Source organism: Pleuronectes platessa, chromosome 10 (assembly GCF_947347685.1).
Source record: "Pleuronectes platessa chromosome 10, fPlePla1.1, whole genome shotgun sequence".
Classification (NCBI taxonomy): domain Eukaryota; kingdom Metazoa; phylum Chordata; class Actinopteri; order Pleuronectiformes; family Pleuronectidae; genus Pleuronectes; species Pleuronectes platessa.
The window spans coordinates 8202351-8220941 of NC_070635.1; the positions used below are offsets into that span (position 1 = coordinate 8202351).

Genomic DNA, 18591 nt, shown 5'->3' on the forward strand with positions numbered 1-18591 from the left:
AGAGTCTTTTTATAGAAGCTCTTTCAGTTGATGACCTTTGACCTTTTCCTTTTATTTCCCTGTCTGTTAAAACGCAGTCTACCTGTCTGTTACTCAGGCCTCACAGCATTTTACTTTCATTCTCAGTGGATGTTTAGTTTATAGTCCACACCTCTGCCCTCCCTCCTCCTCCCTCCTTCTCTCTCTGTCTCTCTCTCTCTCTCTCGCTCTCTCGCTCTCTCTCTCTGGGTGCCTGTCTGAGAAATAGAGCAAAGCAGCAAACCTGTTTATCTGCCTGAAACCAGGAAACCAATCAAACGTTGCAAGGGGGGAGAGGATAGAGAGAGACGGAGAAGAAACAGCAGCGTTTGAGGCCATGACAGAGAAGGTGTTTCCACTGCTTTGTGAGTACATGAACCTGAGACTGTGGGGCTGCTGTGACACATGCATGAATGTTACTGGGAGGGTTAGGGCTGTGTTATTATGAGCAAGAGAGGCTGATTGTATGGAGTTAGGAGGGTGGAGCGAGTGAGGAGAAATAGGAGTGGGATGACAAAAGTTGAAACTGTTTCTTTGTTGTCCTCCATTCCTTTGTTGTTAGTTCACTCGTTCTCATAGTTGCAGTGTGACAGAGCTTGAGGAGGGTGAAGGGACAAGGAGTGGACCGTCTCATCTTTGAATGCTGCCTCTGCACACGTCCATCGCTGCCTACTGTGATTTTGTTGGGTTATCATGCTACGGATGAAGGACGGCTGCTGTTTGAGGACGCTAAGATGTGAGCTTCTCAGATGAAGCAGACAACTGACAGAAATCATTGTAAGGACCTCAGAAATTCAGACACTGAGAGCTTCCACTCTTCTCAGCACAGTAGTCGGCTCACGCACAAGGACACACGGGCATTTAAAGTAGTTTATGGTTCACTTCACTCACAGACATCAGCGACATGACGGCAGCAGCAGGTTCAAGCTCCCAGCTCCCAACAAGCGAGGACCGACAGCTGGTGGACAAGGCCCTCAAGAAACTGGACAAGCTCAACGAGCTGTGCACGAACCCCCGCCTGGGCCTGAGGAAAAGTCCGCCGTACCTGCCCGACCTGGTATCTGAGACGACAGCGCTGCTCACGCAGGTTTGGGAGCCCTACAAAGGCTCCAAGGCCACAGGCGGACAGACGCCCCGGGGAGACGAGGCCATCTACCTGAGGGTCCATGTCAGAAACCTGCTGGATAAGACAGACAGGGCCGTGCTGCTGTTCAAAGAAGGACGGGAAAAGATATTTGAGGAGACATCGAGTCACAGGTGAGAGCGCTCCTGGCTCATGGCTACACATTCAGACACATACAAGGAAACCAAATATTAGAGACAAATGTTGGTTTGGAAATATTTGGTTCCTTATTTCCTTTCTGGAAATACTTCTTTCCAAAATGCAATTGGCCAATATCTAACATGAGAAAATATTGATACAAATCATCTGATTCATTCATTCATTCATTAATTCATAATCGTGGTCCACTCTCATTTGTTTTTATTGTTTAGTTGAAACAATAAATTGCAGATTTTTTTTTCTTAATAATGATACAAAAATATTTTAAAGACCAATTCAACCAAAAATACAACATTTTGGTTAAATTGGTCTTAATATTTAGTAAGTTTTTGGCAAATGAATATTAAAATTAAAACAATTTGTTGAAGACTGAATAATTGTGTGTCATACAAACTCCAAAGAACCTTTCTTCTAACATTATTCTTAATATAGTTCGTTTTCTGCCGCATTTTTAAATATATGATCTCGGATATATCTGCCGCAAGTTTGCCGCGTTTGAAATGAATTTTATATTTGGTGCTCACAGCAAGTTTAATAAATATATATGTATATCAATAATGTCATGACTGTGTCTCTGTCAGTGGATTTTTGACACCTCACACAGATCTGATGTAAACTGTTTAAATCAATTATCCATCACGCTTTTGAAGGTTTTCTAAATTTAGTTTTTTAATCCTTTGTGTATCATAGTTGAAATTTCTCTTTGCATTCCAACTTTCTAAAAGACAGATAAAGTATTTGTCAGTTCTAACAGAGGGACGCACAGCCCGTCAATCTTTATGTAGAATGGTGGGACCAGGGCCTTTCAACTAAAGATCTTTAGGAGCATAAGGACCAAAAGTATTCTTCAAATCTAAAATATAAAAAGTCACGTCTGAAAATGTTGCCGTTGTTTTACAGTGTTTTACTCCCCCAGAGAATAAACAATAATTATGACCACTTTCTGTAGCCAAAGTGGATGTTTTGGAGAAGCTGTATCCAGTCACTTTTTAGTTTTAGTGTTGGGACTAATAATGATGATGGAACTAGAGCCAAACCAACATGTTTGTGATGCTAATGTGGGGAAAGTAGAAACAACAGCAACAGTATTTCATCTGAATGGGAGCAGCTCAGGAGAGAGTGTCTTGCATATGTCTATCAATCTATCCATCCATCCATCCATCCATCTATATATCGCTTTTGTCACATATTTCCTTCCAGCTGAAACTATCAGAAAAGCCAAAACAAAAGGTTAATTTATCATCTTGAAGATTCCTCTGCACACGTAAGAGAACAGATGGCCCCCTTCAGTGCAGCCATGTCTGCATGGGCAGTCATGTGGCAAATCTACAATGCAATATGTAAAATGGGGTTTAGACGTCCGGGAAAATTGTGTAAATATTCAATTTTAGTCTAATTTTAAATATCCTGCTGTAAATGTCTTCTTTTTGAGGCTCGGCTGCCGGAGCTCAGCCTGTTGTATAAAACGCTGACTGCTAAACAGTGGAAAACAATAATCGGCCCTTAATAAGTGGACTTTCTGCTCGGCTGTGATGTGAGGCTAAAAACAGAAGTGTGACCCGACTGAGGGCGGAGGCGTCACATCTGACAGAGGAAGGTTTAGCAGCTGGGAGACTTTTGCAAGGATACAACGTTTCAAAGATACTGGTGTGCTGAACAATGGATGAAACACACATATTTGTCAACACATCAGTCAATCACATTCTTTATTGTGCAGTAATAAAAGAAGCAAAACCACACGGTAGAAATACTGTAATAATTTAGAGATAGTATGACAAAAAAATTGAAAATGTCTCACCAGAGTGAGATATTAATAAATACAGAACACAAGTAATTCTGTACATCCTCATTTTTATGTATGACAGAATATCATAATCTCATAGGTTTTTTAAGGAAAATAAGCTACTATAGTTGGAGAAAAAAGGTGTAAAAGTATAACATTTTCCCTCTGAAATTTGAGTAGAAGCATTAAGTGGCATGAAATATCCTCAAAATACTTGAGCTACCTCAAGTGTGAGTAAAACACTTGACTGAAGATATTTCAACTCATCGCAGCATTTTCCAGAACGCAGGCTCAGCTCTGCAGACCTAAAAGTTTTGTCATTGACAAGTATTTGACGAGTGAATATCTTAAACCTCTCTATTGAAATTCTACTTTTTTATTAAATGCACAATGAGTTCTCGGACGCAGGTTTGAATGTAGGAACAGAAACATAGTGTTGATATGCAGATCACTCACGACTCTAGATAGCTTAAAATTAAGTGTGTAAAAGAGCACAGAAATAGAACTGAGGCTAATAGACACTGGTCTGAGCTGACACACTGGCCAGTGGAACATTTTGTGGTGACGAGCGTTCAGCACAGAGCATCCTGTTTGAGAGCGGGTGTGGAAAGTATTGTCTCTGCTTTCTCAACTGAAAGGATATAATATTGAATCTTCCAAGTATTTCTGCTCCTCTAAAACACACAGACTTATTTTAATTTGTCACAGTAATAGAATGCAAATTTGATTTTTATTATGACTTTAATAAAAAAGTATATTTTATTATAACATCTTTAAAAAATATATATATTTTTAATGCAAATAATGTGAATTTTTGGATAAATACACCACAGAGACATTGTGCTTCAAGGTATAATCATATGTCACTACACGTTACTTATCCTTTGAATTTAAAAACAATTGTAGAACATATGTAAGACGACGTGAATGGCTTTTACGTTGACTTTCCATCACAGGGTGACAGTGTGTGGGATGTGGGTCATTTCTTTTATTTCCATGGCCACTGTCTTTTTCTATTTGGCAGCGAAACTGAAAGTCTGCTGTGTTTCATTCCCAGGAGAGACTTGACCAAACTGTCTCTGCTGTTCAGTCACATGCTGTGGGAGATGAGGGCCATGTTTCCAGATGGATCTTTTCAGGGTGACACCTACAAGTTAACCAAGCCAGAGGCCGAGAGCTTTTGGTGGCACTCGTGTGGCAACAAGTGAGTTTTTAAAATGTATCTACACATCAGTCATTTAATTTTTGCATTTTCTGTGTGCAAACATCCACTCCATGTATTCTGGAAGGTGTGTGGTTCCGTGGAACATCTTTAAAGAGCAGCTGCGGAGTGTGCATATGTTTGAGGAAGGGATGGAGTCCATGGCGCTCAAATCAACCATCGATCTCACCTGTAATGACCACATCTCTGTGTTTGAGTTCGACATCTTCACCAGACTCTTTCAGGTGAGCTCAACAATTCATATATAAAAAAGGTATGAATTGATTATTTAAATACAAGAAATGTGATACAATTAATACGAATCTACCAGCAGCAGCAGGCTTGCATAGCTTAGCCTAAATACTAGAAAAAACAGGAAACCACTAGCCATAACAAAATCAATATATACCAGCACTGTGAAAGCTCAGGTCACTCATCATTTGCATGATCCAAAAATGAGTTTGTCATTTCCTCCTGTAATTGGGTTAAATGTCAGACTATTTGTTGGTTGCTTACATGGCAGAGCAGTCTCCACTTCCTCCAAATATCCAGAAATGAAACTGCAATCTTGCAGCAAAAGGGCATTTGAAGTCTGCTGTAGTGACGCCCTGTCAATAGGCCCACGCAACCAACCGTGAGCCAGTCTCAGCTGTCAATCATGGCATTTAACCCAGTTTTTTTGGGCATCAACAATAACAGGATTTGCTGTTGAGCATAAATCTGTGTGAACCAACTCAAATAACAGAAACGGTATTTGAGAAATATTGATTTGATGTTTACTCAATGTCTTATATGCCTGTATGCTAACATGGAGGAGAGGGGTTTATGACCTATGCTGTAACCAGCCACCAGGGGCCGATTGCGGCGCTTTTGACTTCGCCGTCATGTCGTCCATCTTTATTTACGGCCTCAGGTTGCAACCATTATAACAAGCATGAATTTGTGTAATTCATCCAACGTGTTTTTTAACCTGTGAATACATTGAGGTAAAAACTAATCATCAATATACCAGAAAATAAAACATTCCAAGTCACCAAGAAAAGCAGCTTGAGATGAAAATAAAGGAGAGATAAGATCTGTCTTCATACCTAACTAAGCTCACTGTCTGTAGCGTTGATAAGAGTAGTTTATTTTATCTTTGCACCTCAGAAGAAAACAAATGAGCATATTTCCCAAACATTTCTCTCATCCTGAGTATCTTCTCCCTTACAGCCCTGGAAGTCACTTTTAAGGAACTGGAACCAATTAGCAGTGACTCATCCAGGCTACATGGCTTTCCTCACCTACGACCAGGTTGTAGCTCGTCTGGAGCACTACCTGCACAGGCCCGGAAGGTACGGACCTGTTGATCTACATCACTATTAACACAATGTCGAGGTTTGATGGGTACTTGAGTTACGTCACATCTGGAAACTGATCCCAGTCGTGACAAATTTGGTCCCTGAAGTAAAATAACCACTGCAGCAAAGGTTTCAAGCAGATCGATTTTTCATAGTACAAACAAAAGCTAATGAATACACAATAGAAGAAAATACTGAGAGTATTTGTAAAAGGATATTCTAGCAACTTATCTGTGAACTGGAGTTTCTTAATGTTTAGGTCCTGTGATTAACAAGGATCTTTCTCTCTCAGCTATATCTTCAGACTAAGCTGCACAAGAATGGGCCAGTGGGCTATTGGTCATGTGACCACTGAGGGCAGCATTGTCCAGACCATCCCAGAGAACACACCTCTCTACCTGGCTCTCATCGAAGGCTTCAATGAGAGCTGGTCAGAAACACGTGCACAATGATCTCTGAATTATTCTCCTTTTGTCTTTGTGTTTTCTCTCAATGCATAGTGTGTGTGTGTGTGTGTGTGTGTGTGTGTGTGTACCTGCAGCTACCTGTATCCTGATGGCCGTGATGTGAACCCCGACCTGACCGCCTTGTGTGAACCTTGCCAGAGGAGCAAAGTCATAGTCACAGAAGTAAGCGGATGCACTTTGAACATCTTTATCAGCGTCACCGTGGAGTGCCCTCAGCATCTTGAAGCTGCACCAAGACAAAACAAAGATCATATCCTGAGATATCGTTTCCTCTCATCGCTTTCTGCCTCTTGTTTGACTAACCACCCGACAGGAGCAGTACGAGCTTTACTGCGACATCGGCAGCACCTTCCAGTTGTGTAAGATCTGTGCAGAGAAGGATAAGGACACTCGTATTCAGCCCTGTGGGCATCTCCTGTGCCAACCCTGCCTCACAGGCTGGCAGGTATGAAACCCACTGTCACTCTTACACATGCTGTTGTTCAGCTACTGTTACTGCACAGTTTTTAGTTTAGTGGAGTGAAAGAGTCTGGGATGAAGAAATACTGTAATGTTTGTATGTGAAAACCCTGTAGGCTGATGAAGATGGTTATTTACAAAGTATGATCCGTGTTTAACGAAGCGTGTGAGTGATTCCGGTGCCTTGCAAAAATAATCTTAAATAATCAAAGCTGCTTTTACAAGTTTTAAATGTAATTTAGTTAAAATAGTGAGGTACATTTACATTCCTTTACACAAAGACTAGTCCCTGAATGGCTTTAATTTTTTGTGTAAGATTTTTCACATTAATCATTAATTCATTTTACACGTTTCTGTCATTATGCATTGTGTTAAATATAGAATTGCTGAAAACACACTTTTGTCTGAGAAGAACGCTCAGTATAAAAAAAAGAGGTGCAAAAATAGCCACAAATTTAAAAATGAATTCATTAGTCATCAGGGGAAAAAACACATTTAAGAAATATCCAATATATGAAACTGGTACCACCCCACTTCCTGCTTCTGCTTTTGACTTTGAAGACATGCACTCAGAAAGCTGCCGGCACATTACAGCCACGTGCTCGACCACCGTTTCCTACAGTCGACCATACAGTGGCCTCGGATATATTCAGGAGGTTTTTATGTCTCTGCAAAGGTTCAGAGCACTGTGTCCTGACATTTGGCTGAGGACTTCCTGTGTGAGCTGCAGGCTCACATCCTCTTTTAACTGCGTCGGGCACATTCACCCTGCTAAAAAGTGAATGTCAGTGAGTGTGAGAGGCACTAAATGCTTTGCTGACAATCATCCAATGGAAAAGCCAAGAAAAGTTGACCCACATCAAATTCATTGACCTGCCTTAGTGTTACCTCTTTTAAAGGATTTAACAGACCCTTCACAAAATACTCACATTTTGTCATATGAACTCAACTCATTTACACACTAAGTCCAGAGCAGAAGACACTGCTTGGCTCATCATGAGGCCACTTGCACAGGAGTGATCATGAAAGACACTCACTTCTCCATGAACCTTTAAGTGGCTGAGACTAACACAGCAATACAAATATATGAATTGTTCAATTCCCTTTTATCTGATTTAGATTTGTACAAAGCCACAATCGAATCTGTCTGTCGAACGTGCTATGTTCCACCACTCTTCTTCTTTCAGTAAACTGTACACCCTTCTTTTCTTTAAGACAAGTGTGAATATTCCACTACACACAGTTCAAAAGGCCTGAAGCAGCACACAACCACGGGTCTAAAGTGTTTCCATGACCCTGTCTGTCTCCTGTCATAAATTACTATCCAGCAGAAGTCAGTGGGCAACACGTGTCCATACTGTCGCTGCGTCATCAGAGGGACAGAGTCCATTCTCGTCGAGCCCTACTTGGGAGGCAGGGGTCATGTCCAGGAGGAGGAGGAGGAGGAAGAGGAGGAGGACCATGAGGATATTGAACTTGTGGTAAAAGAAATGGCTGCCTTGAGGAAGGTGTGTGAATATGTTTCTGTCAGTTTGGCTCAATTGTATCTTCATCCAACCTCCTAGTTCCCTTCTGTCTCTTCTAAGTCATGTCCTACAATGTCCTAAAATGAAGAAGAAACCGAACTTAGAGCAGTTACACTCACTGGCCGCCTGCTTCACTTTGTCTCCCTCATAGCAACAGTTCTCAAGTTTGGATTACCAGGTGCCCAGCTCCCTCCTCTGGGCTCCACCTCTGCCCCCTAAAAACAGCAAGACCCCCCTCCACTCCTCCCATCCCACCAACCAGCCCCATACACCAGAAGCCAACATGCTGACCAAACACCCCCACTCCGGTCCAGTAAGTTCCACATGTTACTGTGTCACTTCTCGGCAGTTGATAATTTTTCGAGCGTCTCAGAGATGTGCATTCGTGCAGACTTTGGCGAGCTGTGGCGTGAATGTGTGTAGTGGTAGCTGGTGCCTGACATGTTTCCTTGTCCCGAGCAGGCTCACGGTGTCAGTGAGGCGCGGAGGAGACGCAAACAACAAGCAAACAGGTGACACGCTGATCCTCTTGTTTACATTTGCACAAGGAGGAGGTTAAACTTTGATCTGATTCTGAGACTTACCAGATGATGATCTTGACATTCTAGTTTTATTTATAGTCAACATATGGAAGTTTATATTGTCTATGTAGTGAAGCTGCAGTTGAGTGCTTTTTAAGGCTCATGGGTGCGTTTCATATTGTTTATGTTTTAAAGCATTGTATTTTTTATTTTATGATTTGTTAACATACTAAGGAAATTATAAAAGTTGTTTTAAAAAAGTGAATTGGCATCAAATTGTGGACTGTGCCACTAAGTTTCCTACTGTTGTTCAAAAGTACGTTAATTTATTTTAGAAATTCTGAAATATAAGGTGTGATCAGTGATTAAATAAAAACACTGTTGCGTGCTTTCCACTAAGGACTCAGAGGGAGGAGCCAAACAGCAGTGAGGACGATGACTCTGGCGGCCTGAGGTTGCCTATGCCACACCCACTCTCCCACAGGTGATTGACAGCAGTCTCCATGAAAACTGGCTGCTGTAAACCAGTATTTTCCACCTGAGCCTGTTCTGACTTTTAATACTCATCAGTAAACTGAATCAAGCTGATTCAATGTTGGCTCATGTTGTTTTTCAGCGTTGAGCTACTTACAGAAGGGAAGATGTCTTCTTCATCCCAACTTGTCCACAGTAAGTTATTAGCTTCATGTGCAGTGGTCCCATCATACACGTACACTGGAATTATGCTTTTCCAATGTATCTTGCTGACTAGGATGCTTATAGCCTTACTAGTATCCAGTAACAGCTTGATTCTTGCCATTATTGCAGTGCAGTGTGACGGGTACTGATATTGTTTGTTACACCTCTAAAGTGACTACATTGACAACTTATATTGAAATGCAATATGAGAGTAGTTGTAATAGCTTTTTTTTTAAATGTTTTATCCCGATTTAAATAGAAATGTGAGGATTTTACAGCAGAGCCAGAGAGTCTTAAAATTCTGGAATACAACTATATTAATATTTCCTCAATCTTTGATACCTTGTGTGATTTGGAAAAACATCTGTTTGTGTTTGTGTGTAGGTGATGCCGCATGGCTCGGCCCCTCCCATCCAGTCAAAGAGAGACAAAGACGTAAAGGGAGGGAGGAGAGGAGAATCAGTCCCAGAAAGGATAAATTAAGTCTGGGTGAGGTGACGAGAACAATGTCATCCTGACAAAGACTCTGTAAATGAAGAAATGAACGAATCCTCCTTCAGCCTCAGTTGGAATAGTTTTTTGTGTCCTGTTTATCTGTAAATGAGTGTGTGTGTGTGTGTGTGTGTGTGTGTGAGTGCGGCATGTGTGTGTCTGTGTGTATCACTGACAAAAACCTTGTCCATTGAGGCCTCCTGCTGTTTAATAATGTCACTGCCATTATCTCCACAGTAGGTTCAGCACCGATTCATAAATATAGTCACACAATCCTCTCGTTTTCATAATTAAAGTATTTTCAATCCAATAATAAAAACTAATGAAAGGCTTGATATTGGAAAATGTAATTATCTGAACAAAAAAAAGGGAGCAATTAAGAGTCAAATCGTGAAACATTAGAAATATGCTACCTCATCTTTTAAACTTTAAAGCTATGGTGTTCTTATTATTTATGAAAGTAACTAAAGGTCGAAATCAATCTTCAAAATGTTTATGGTACTAAAACCAAACAAATAAACCTGTAACTGACACATACTTGAGCTTCCATGTGGTTTCATTTTTTTGGTTTTTGTTACTTTGAAATGAAAATATGAACAGAAATGACGGTGAACACATACCCAATGGTTTTATTGTGTTTTTGTATGTTTCGACACATGTGTGCTGAGTCTGGATTTGTGAGGGGGAAATGTCAGAGGAGACAAGTCACGAGAGAAAGAGAAGGAAAAGAAAAGAAAAGAAAATGGAAGAAGCGAGGACAGAACACGTTCTTTCTTCAGGGGTAGGCCTCCAGGGTTCTTTCAATCCAGCCCAGGAACTCGCACAGCTTGACGTAGACGCCGGGGTAGTTAGGTTGGGCACATCCCTGACCCCATGACACCAGGCCGTAGACTTCTCCACGGCACACCAGAGGGCTGCCGGAGTCCCCCTGACAAACGGTGGAGATACACAATGAGGAATTCTCCTGCCCACACAGAGATTTTAGTCCAGAACAACTTTGGTGAAACTCACGTTGCACGCATCTCTGCTTCCATCCATGAACCCGGCACACACCATCCTGGGTGAGATCATATCAGGATAGGACTTCATACATTGCTCCTCATCAACTATGGGCACGTCCATGCACTGCAGCAGTGTTGGCAGGTACACCTCTACATTTGACAGGATATACGCATTAGTCAACAAATCACACACGAAAACCAGTTCACTACTTAAATGTAAATGTTCTTAATTGCTTTCCACTACAGGGAATCTGAGCCGGTGACAGAATCAATCTCTTAAAAGCAACACAGACAACATTATTTGTCAGTCAGATTGTATTTTATAATTAAAATCACAATTAGAAACGAACCTTCTCCATCCCGGGCAGTGTTCCCCCAGCCAGACACAGAGCAGGGGGTCCCCGCCACTGGACAGCTTGTGGGCAGTGGGATGGGTGCGACTGCGTTGGTCACCTCCACAGGATGGTAGAGCTTGATCAGCATGATGTCAAAATCCAGAGTCTGGTAGTCATAACTGCACACCGAGAGAAATGCATAAAAAGGATCATTAAGTCATGCAGAAAGCAAAAGAAAAGGCCGGGTGGTTAAGTTCTTCACTCACTTAGGATGCCAGATGATGGTGTCGGTCTTCATGAGCTGCTCCGTGCCCTCAAACTTTCGCAGGTCATGTTCTCCCAGCATGACCTGCATGGCGTAGGGACTGAAACGAGAGGTCAAATATGTGGGGGCCGAAAACGCTTCTGTGCATAATGTATCTTAAAATGCTACATCAATTTAATTTCCTGTTTGCTAATAATATTCTGCACACGTGCTCCTGAACTGATAAATCATTAGTTTTACACCTATGAATGTGTTGGTTGTACCTCAAAGGGGAAAATGCAGAAAGAAAAATCCAGCAAAACAAGCCGTGAATTTGAAAAAAATAAATGGCAACAAGAGAAAACAATACATGTCGTGATATGTGATAGGATTCTCCAGCGGTGGATGCTTACTTGTACCAACAGTGGGCAACAGACAGCACCCACTGGTTGTTGATGAGCACCCCGCCGCAGAAGTGGTAGCCATAGTTGAGGGAGGCCATGAAAGGACGGGAGTGAGCAGCACACTCGTGTCCGCCAATGATGCGTCCATCCTCACGGGGAACTGCCACTGTAACACACAGACACAGACAGACACACACGGACACACACAGACACACACACAGTGGATGAAACCAAGAGCGACATGACAGAGATTCATGTTTTAAAGTCATTATCCACAATTTACCATCACACTTTTTAAAATGTTTGACATGAGTATAGAAATATGCAGCTGTGCATGTGTGTGTGTGTGTGTGTTTATGGCGTGCATGCGTCTTAGTGAATGTGTGTATTCGTGTTACCAGCAGCCCCGACCATCAGCAGCAGAGCCAGCAGTCTCATTGTGTCTGTTGAATGATCGATCAGAAGACACTCGGACACATCCCGGCTGACATTTATATCCCATCAGCCCTAACGCACTCAACCTTACCCACTCCCCCCCACCCCCCACCCCCCCCCACCCGCCACCTCCCTCTTTCCGTCGACCACATCTGTGTCCTGACACTCTCCTGTGCTTATCGCCTGGCACCGGGCATCAACCCAGATCTGCTCTCTTATCACGCTCCTGCATTTTCTTGTTTGCCCAATTCCGCCCCCTGACAGCTTCACCCCCTGCGGTTATGTCATCTGTGCCCCTCATTTACGAGTGTGGCAGAAGGTCTCTCCGATATCACGATACCCGTGTACGCTTCTCTCTAGGTTGTTTGATATAGAACAAGATTCGTACGGGGGCTGTTAGTTGACTCCACTTTTGGCTGCCCTTGAACATGGTCAGGTGATAAGGAAGGTGAGAAAGAGCTCATCTGGTGTCTCAGAGGCAGGAAAATAACAAGCTGTTTTCTGCTTTTCTGCCCTGGCATAGAAGTTACATGACTTTAGAGCTCCCAATCCATGAGGTATAATTCATTCTGCTGTACAGAATGAAAAACTGGTTGCAACAGTTAACTAAAAAAATTAAAAAAGATGGACTTAAGTCTGTCAGAAGGAAATACAAGATATTGATTTAAATATGGGATGCTGAAGAAAAAACGTCGTCAGATAATTTAAATAAGAGGAATAATACAGAGTTCCTGGTGACATCCCTTAACTGCATTTACATTTACTAAAAGGGTTATTATCTCTGATCATTAAAGATCCTCTAGGTATTTTTATTTCATAGGGCAAGTGTACAATTACCTCTTCAAAGCATATTAGATGATTCCAGTGATTTTCGTACAATTAGGAGCCTCTCCTGTTCTATTGTATATACAGAGTCACATTTACTAAGGTGACAAATGGAAAAAATCTCAAGGCCAAAAACATTTGAGATGTTGCTCATACATCAGCAGAATTAACTTGGCACATAGGAAGACGAGTTTATTTCACAGGGGCAGGAGAGAAAAGAGATTTGCATGTGGGTGGGAGGAATTGGGTGGAGGGATAAAGGTGAGGGGAGTTTAAAGGAGGGGGGGGGGCATGGAAAGTCACAGATGGGTTAAAGTATAAATGCAGTGAGAAACAGAGGATTCACGTACAGTCTGGTTCGTAGGAAGGCTCGAGGCAGCCACAAGATGATTGGCCTGATTGTTCTCGCGCTCCTGGGAGCTGCAGGTAAAGCTCAGCTGAAGGTCTTAGAATAAAAAATCGATTTGAAGTCTGTCACACATGAAGTGTTTTACATTTTCTTCACACCACAGCTGCAGCCCCTATGGACGACAAGATAGTAGGCGGCTACGAGTGCACCCACCACTCCCAACCCTGGCAGGTGTCTCTCAATATCGGCTACCATTACTGTGGCGGCTCCCTCATCAACGACCGCTGGATCGCCTCCGCTGCGCACTGCTGGCAAAAGTTTGTGTCACCCTCATGCGTTCATGCTGTTCTCACGAGAATTTCAAGGTCTCAACATTCGCCGTCTCTTTCAGCCCCTACTCCCAGATCGCAGTCTTGGGCGACCACCACATCTGGCTGAACGAGGGCACGGAGCAGTACATGTCGGTGGACGCCATCTATTGGCACGAGAACTACGACTACACCACCCTGGACTTTGACATCATGCTGATGAGGTTGGCTCACCCCGCCACCATCACCCAATACGTCAGGCCCGTCGCCCTGCCCAAAGCCTGCCCCGCGGCCGGGGACATGTGCACGGTGTCCGGATGGGGCAACATCTACACTGATGAAGGTGACCTGATGTTATTCATCTCTGATTCTTACACACGGCACAGAAATGTAAAAAAAATGATTACACACAGGCCTTCAATTAAAAGTAATTGTAGAAAAAGCTGTTAATGCACTAAACACATCTCTAGAACCATTTTTAAACAATCGATACGATACCTATTGAAAAGTTGTCCACTACCAGTTGTCAGTCACTACACGTTCATGTGTTTTTGGGGCGTAGCTTTGATAAGAGCGCAGATGGGAGGGGGTGGGATGTATCGTTGGCACTGGGGCCTGCTCCTGCTCTTCCGGGATTACCAACCCTAGCTTTAACTCCAACATTTGTCTTTCTTTTTCTGCTCTCACCTGCAGTGTTCAACCCATTCAACCTCCAGTGTGTGAAAGTCCCCATTCTGTCCCAGGAGGACTGTGAAGGCTCCTACCCCGGCAAGATCAGCGGCCGCATGGTGTGCGCTGGATACCTGGAGGGCGGCAAGGACTCTTGCCAGGTATGCAATTTAATGGTCAGGCAGAACGACTATATGTATACTTGGAATTACATATTAGATTGAATCTTCTTAATCTACCGCTTGTGTCAGGGTGACTCAATTACACAGCACATTAAATGAGGCTGTGGACGTGTAGAGTAAAAAACAATTGAGCATGCTGATGTGATGATGGGAGAAATAACCTTCATTTCCTCCCTCCCCCCTGCTCAGGGGGACTCTGGTGGTCCTCTGGTGTGCAATGGCGAGCTGCATGGTATCGTCTCCTGGGGCCAGGGCTGCGCTCAGCCCAACTTCCCGGGCGTTTACACCAAAGTCTGCTCTCTGTTGCCCTGGATCAACAACATTCTCAGCACATACAGCTAGACTGTGATCAGTCATCACGGAACTACATGACAGAGGGGAACCAGTGAAGGAGACAGGAGGTGGTGGTGGGTGGTGTCAGAGGGGAGAGCAGCTGAGAGAAGAGAGAGAGAGAGAGAAATTTGTTCCGTCAGGGCACAGTCAATAAAATCTTCCATTTTATAATGCATCACTGTGTTGATTTCTGTTGACAATACTGTTACTACTTTTAATACACATGCTGCCAGGCAACTATATTACTGCTTAAGAAATTTCTGAATACTTCATTTCAAATCATTGGTAAGACTGTAAAAATAAATATACCCCACAGTCAGATAATAAGAGCGTATGTCCATCTGTGCATCCATTATCTAGAATGCTGGAGCCAATCCCAGCTGACTTTGGTTGAGATGTATGTCAGACAAACACCTACGATCAATTAAGAGTCGGTTCTTGGACTGAGACAGAATCCCATAACACACGATCACAGAGTGATGGTGTGTTATGGGATTCATTCTGTATTGTTCCTAAAACGTTTGTGCTCAAAAGAAGGAGGGTAGAAGAAAAGTATAATTTGAAGAAATGATGCAGGACAAGCTCAAAGTCTGTCCCTTGTTTGACCGAGCGCCTGACGGTGTCATTCAGACCAGGGTGCGAATTATCTTTTTGTCTCTAAGGGGGTCTCTATCTCATGAAAAAGTTGGCGCACCACGCACATAGCCTACCAAGGCTAAACAATGAAATAGCCTGGGCGCTAGCAGCGCTTTTGCGCATCGTAGGCATAGGCTGTATATAACTTGACACACGCACACAAGAGACAGACACATTTTTGTACAGAAATTGATTTATTTGAATTAATTTCAATATATTATTGATTGTAATAGTCCATATATATGTAGCCCTATAGTCAATTCCCTGTTAAGACTCGGCTTTTACCTGAGTTCACTTTAAACCACCTGAATAATGTCTACTAATGGAAATGAGGAGTCCATAACACATTGTCAACTATTTACAAATAATGTATTTAACCAAAGCAGTCATGTAGTTGAAATAATAATGATTCTCTACCGGAAATAAGATGTAGTTATGTTTAGGCTATTTGAACTATATTTAGTCCCTGTATAACAAACTCAATGGATATGGGCACTAGGCCAATAATGACAATAGCAATCTCCCTTATCAATTAACTGCATAAAACAGCACTTCACATTTAAAACTGAATTATCAATATGGGAGCTAATAATAGGCCACACAGAATAGTAACTGTCACAAAACTATCCCTAGTATAACATAAACTGTGTTCACATGAAATTACAGTCACCTGTTACAAACAGGAACATCATACAGGTATAAAAGAAAATACAAAAGCCGTCACTGGAAAGGCACAAATAAAACGATCAGTTCAACCCCCCGTTGCAGGCCTGTTAACTGGGTTCTTTGGCGCCCAATAAGGGCTACTCACAACCACCACGTTTGTGGCGCGTGCACCGATAATATTGCCTTCAGTAGGTCCGCTAGCATCCACACGTAGCTAACCGGCAATCGTTCCTGGCCAACTGGTCGTCCCACGTAGCTGAATGGAACCGCTAGCGTTCCCGGTAGCTAGCGGTGCTATTCAGTGGCGTAGCTCCAACTAGGCTGCCTTAAAGGAACCACGAGCGTCCGGGTTGCTCGGGTGCTATTTGAGCAACACGTTATCTTGCTAGGTGGCGTCACCTTCTTAATACTGCTGTAGTATTCTTATTAATTTCCCTCTTTTACTACACTGTTACTTCAACTCAGTCGGTCTCCTTTCTTATTTTGTATTGAATTTGTATTTTCACTGAGACGTTATCCTGCACATTACATTAGCTGCAAATTGTTTTTGTACATGAATGATTTTGTATATATTGTGTTAGAAGTGATTATTATGTTGAATAAAGTGATGATCTGCTCTGATCTGATTTTACACATTGAAGTCCATTGAGTTGCATTGTGGGTAATTGGGCATCAGGTTTTTCAAAGAATTAAAACAATCTAATATATTTTTTATTATAGTTATAATAAATACCATATTTTTTAAGGTTTTCACAGGATTCACCATGATGAATTTATGCATTACGGTTTAACATTCCATTTAATAGGGAATTTGAATGTTAATGTTATTGTATCCCCGAGCATTACATTGTACTGAAGGGAGGATGAAAGCTCTCTGGGAACTATCATTTAAGACGACACATTTCAAGTATGTATATCAGCTTATATTGTGTAAATAAGCAAAGTAAATAAAAACAAAAACTGCAGCAGGTGATATACCTATTTTCTGTACAAAAGGAACTTGAGGATTTTATATTATGAGAGGGACAGTTCATTTCTAAACGATTCCACGGGAGAACTGATGCTGCACAGTGACATGTTCAGACATGCTCCCTCAAATTGGTGCCCCCCAAAATACACACACAAACTGTCATGCATCCCCAAGAACTTTTTGACTGTATACAGATGCACACACAGGCAGACAAAATTGTAAGCTATAAAAAACAATAATCCAGGAGGATGTTTTAGATGCTGGCTTGCCTGTCCACGGAGCCACGGGTGGTGACATCAGCAAATGTCCCTACTATGCTGCCAAAATGAGTAGGTTTTTATACTTCTCTTTGTATGCATCCTGCTGCTATGAGGAACTGTTGTGAGTTTGTTGTTGTTAAGGTTTGTTTTTCTCTTTGTTGTGCATCCAGCGGGCTGTCACACGGTGCCGTCACACAGTCACACACACAGTGCGACTCAAACACACGGCAAAAACCTTTACGTCTTTTGATTTGAAATAATGAAATTCTCAGACTGGAGTTAATTTTGATTCTTTATAATAATAAGCTCTGCAGAGTTTATACAACAAGCACGGGTCCTCAAAATGGAACTGGCCGCAAGTTCCCAAAAGCCAGAACTTATACAAAGAGGCGTTTCATAAGACATAATATACAAAAGAAGACATGAATGACATGAGATCATCATTTGTGTCTTATCTGCTTTGTTCGTCCGTCCGCGGTACGAGTTGGAAGAAAAACATCACCAAATAAGGGTTCCATCCTGTCAGGTAGACAGTATCACAGCACTGAGACACCTAGTCAGGGGGATTTGCACAGCCTCAGGCACTGGTCAGTGGAATTTTCCTCCACAGTCTCAACAAGGAAACAAATGTCCCGCTCACCACAACTGCTCTGTTTTCTTGTCAAGCTGAAGCTGTTGGTTGAAATCAGCCATCGGTCAACTCAAATCACTGCACATATCTTTCCTGACACTTTCAGGGACCGTCTGAAATCCGCCACTGGACAGAACCATCTCCCTCTTTGCGAAACACCTGTAGCTCTGTCCAGTTAAGCGGCCACTGCCTCTTCATCATCATCATCATCATCATCATCATCATCATCAATAACTTTGTAAGTTTCCTTGTAGACTGTTGTAACGGAAAGCAGCAACTGTAACGCATACTCGGATATAATTTAATTATGTATTTTTATTAATTGAATTTTTATTTATTTATATTGTTGATTTAACTTAAATGTCTTGTGTGTGAGTTGTAATTCATGAATATTTATTTAAAATAAAGTTAATGTGTGACTGAACACTTTCATCTTCGGAATCTTTGCCTTTTTTGAAACAAATATATCGTATTTGACATATTTTACTCATATTTATCAAAAAAAAATCCATATTATTCAGGCTCTTATGCAGATTTGTGACTTTTCTCTCAAACAAATTGTTTATTTTGACAATA

At 42.1% G+C, this 18591-nt stretch overlaps 3 protein-coding genes across 5 annotated transcripts; 2 read left to right on the top strand and 1 right to left on the bottom strand.

Annotated features, from left to right (window-relative positions):
• The first annotated feature begins 191 nt into the window (after nt 1-191).
• On the top strand, nt 192-10304 carry cblc (Cbl proto-oncogene C, E3 ubiquitin protein ligase). Of its 3 annotated transcripts, none has more exons than XM_053433507.1 (15): nt 192-383; nt 598-795; nt 912-1275; nt 4141-4287; nt 4373-4529; nt 5497-5618; nt 5917-6054; nt 6166-6253; nt 6405-6536; nt 7879-8058; nt 8228-8389; nt 8539-8588; nt 8998-9081; nt 9214-9266; nt 9660-10304. In XM_053433507.1, exons 2-15 carry the CDS (start codon nt 768-770, stop codon nt 9791-9793), a joined length of 1839 nt encoding a protein of 612 aa, XP_053289482.1. In that variant the 5' UTR covers nt 192-383; nt 598-767; the 3' UTR covers nt 9794-10304. The 3 variants fall into 3 exon arrangements, with proteins under 3 accessions (XP_053289482.1, XP_053289481.1, XP_053289483.1); XM_053433506.1 differs by having other exon boundaries at nt 198-383; nt 581-795; XM_053433508.1 differs by having other exon boundaries at nt 199-383; nt 581-795; nt 7882-8058.
• A 66-nt stretch (nt 10305-10370) lies between these two features.
• Nucleotides 10371-12290, bottom strand: LOC128450070 (trypsin-like). Its single transcript, XM_053433511.1, has 6 exons — nt 12150-12290; nt 11761-11917; nt 11370-11468; nt 11119-11282; nt 10779-10918; nt 10371-10695 (listed from the first exon to the last, which is right to left on the bottom strand). Exons 1-6 carry the CDS (start codon nt 12187-12189, stop codon nt 10543-10545), a joined length of 753 nt encoding a protein of 250 aa, XP_053289486.1. The 5' UTR covers nt 12190-12290; the 3' UTR covers nt 10371-10542.
• A 988-nt stretch (nt 12291-13278) lies between these two features.
• Nucleotides 13279-15027, top strand: LOC128450071 (trypsin-2). Its single transcript, XM_053433512.1, has 5 exons — nt 13279-13437; nt 13524-13677; nt 13752-14011; nt 14362-14498; nt 14709-15027. The coding sequence occupies exons 1-5, from the start codon at nt 13398-13400 to the stop codon at nt 14859-14861; spliced, it is 744 nt and encodes a 247-aa protein (XP_053289487.1). The 5' UTR covers nt 13279-13397; the 3' UTR covers nt 14862-15027.
• The last annotated feature ends 3564 nt before the right edge of the window (nt 15028-18591 follow it).

What these genes read in the sequence shown, in the direction of transcription:
- cblc (XM_053433507.1), top strand. Translation starts at nt 768, where the DNA reads ATGAAGCAGACAACTGACAGAAATCATT. An exon ending in GAAGGCTTCAATGAGAGCTG is followed by an intron (nt 6,055 to 6,165) that starts GTCAGAAACACG and finishes GTGTACCTGCAG; the next exon opens with CTACCTGTATCCTGATGGCC. An exon ending in AAATGGCTGCCTTGAGGAAG is followed by an intron (nt 8,059 to 8,227) that starts GTGTGTGAATAT and finishes TCTCCCTCATAG; the next exon opens with CAACAGTTCTCAAGTTTGGA.
- LOC128450070 (XM_053433511.1), bottom strand. Translation starts at nt 12,189, where the DNA reads ATGAGACTGCTGGCTCTGCTGCTGATGGTCGGGGCTGCTG. An exon ending in CACTGCCCGGGATGGAGAAG is followed by an intron (nt 10,919 to 11,118) that starts GTTCGTTTCTAA and finishes TGTCAAATGTAG; the next exon opens with AGGTGTACCTGCCAACACTG. An exon ending in GAAGCAGAGATGCGTGCAAC is followed by an intron (nt 10,696 to 10,778) that starts GTGAGTTTCACC and finishes ACCGTTTGTCAG; the next exon opens with GGGGACTCCGGCAGCCCTCT.
- LOC128450071 (XM_053433512.1), top strand. Translation starts at nt 13,398, where the DNA reads ATGATTGGCCTGATTGTTCTCGCGCTCCTGGGAGCTGCAG. An exon ending in GCTGCGCACTGCTGGCAAAA is followed by an intron (nt 13,678 to 13,751) that starts GTTTGTGTCACC and finishes CGTCTCTTTCAG; the next exon opens with CCCCTACTCCCAGATCGCAG. An exon ending in CAACATCTACACTGATGAAG is followed by an intron (nt 14,012 to 14,361) that starts GTGACCTGATGT and finishes TCTCACCTGCAG; the next exon opens with TGTTCAACCCATTCAACCTC.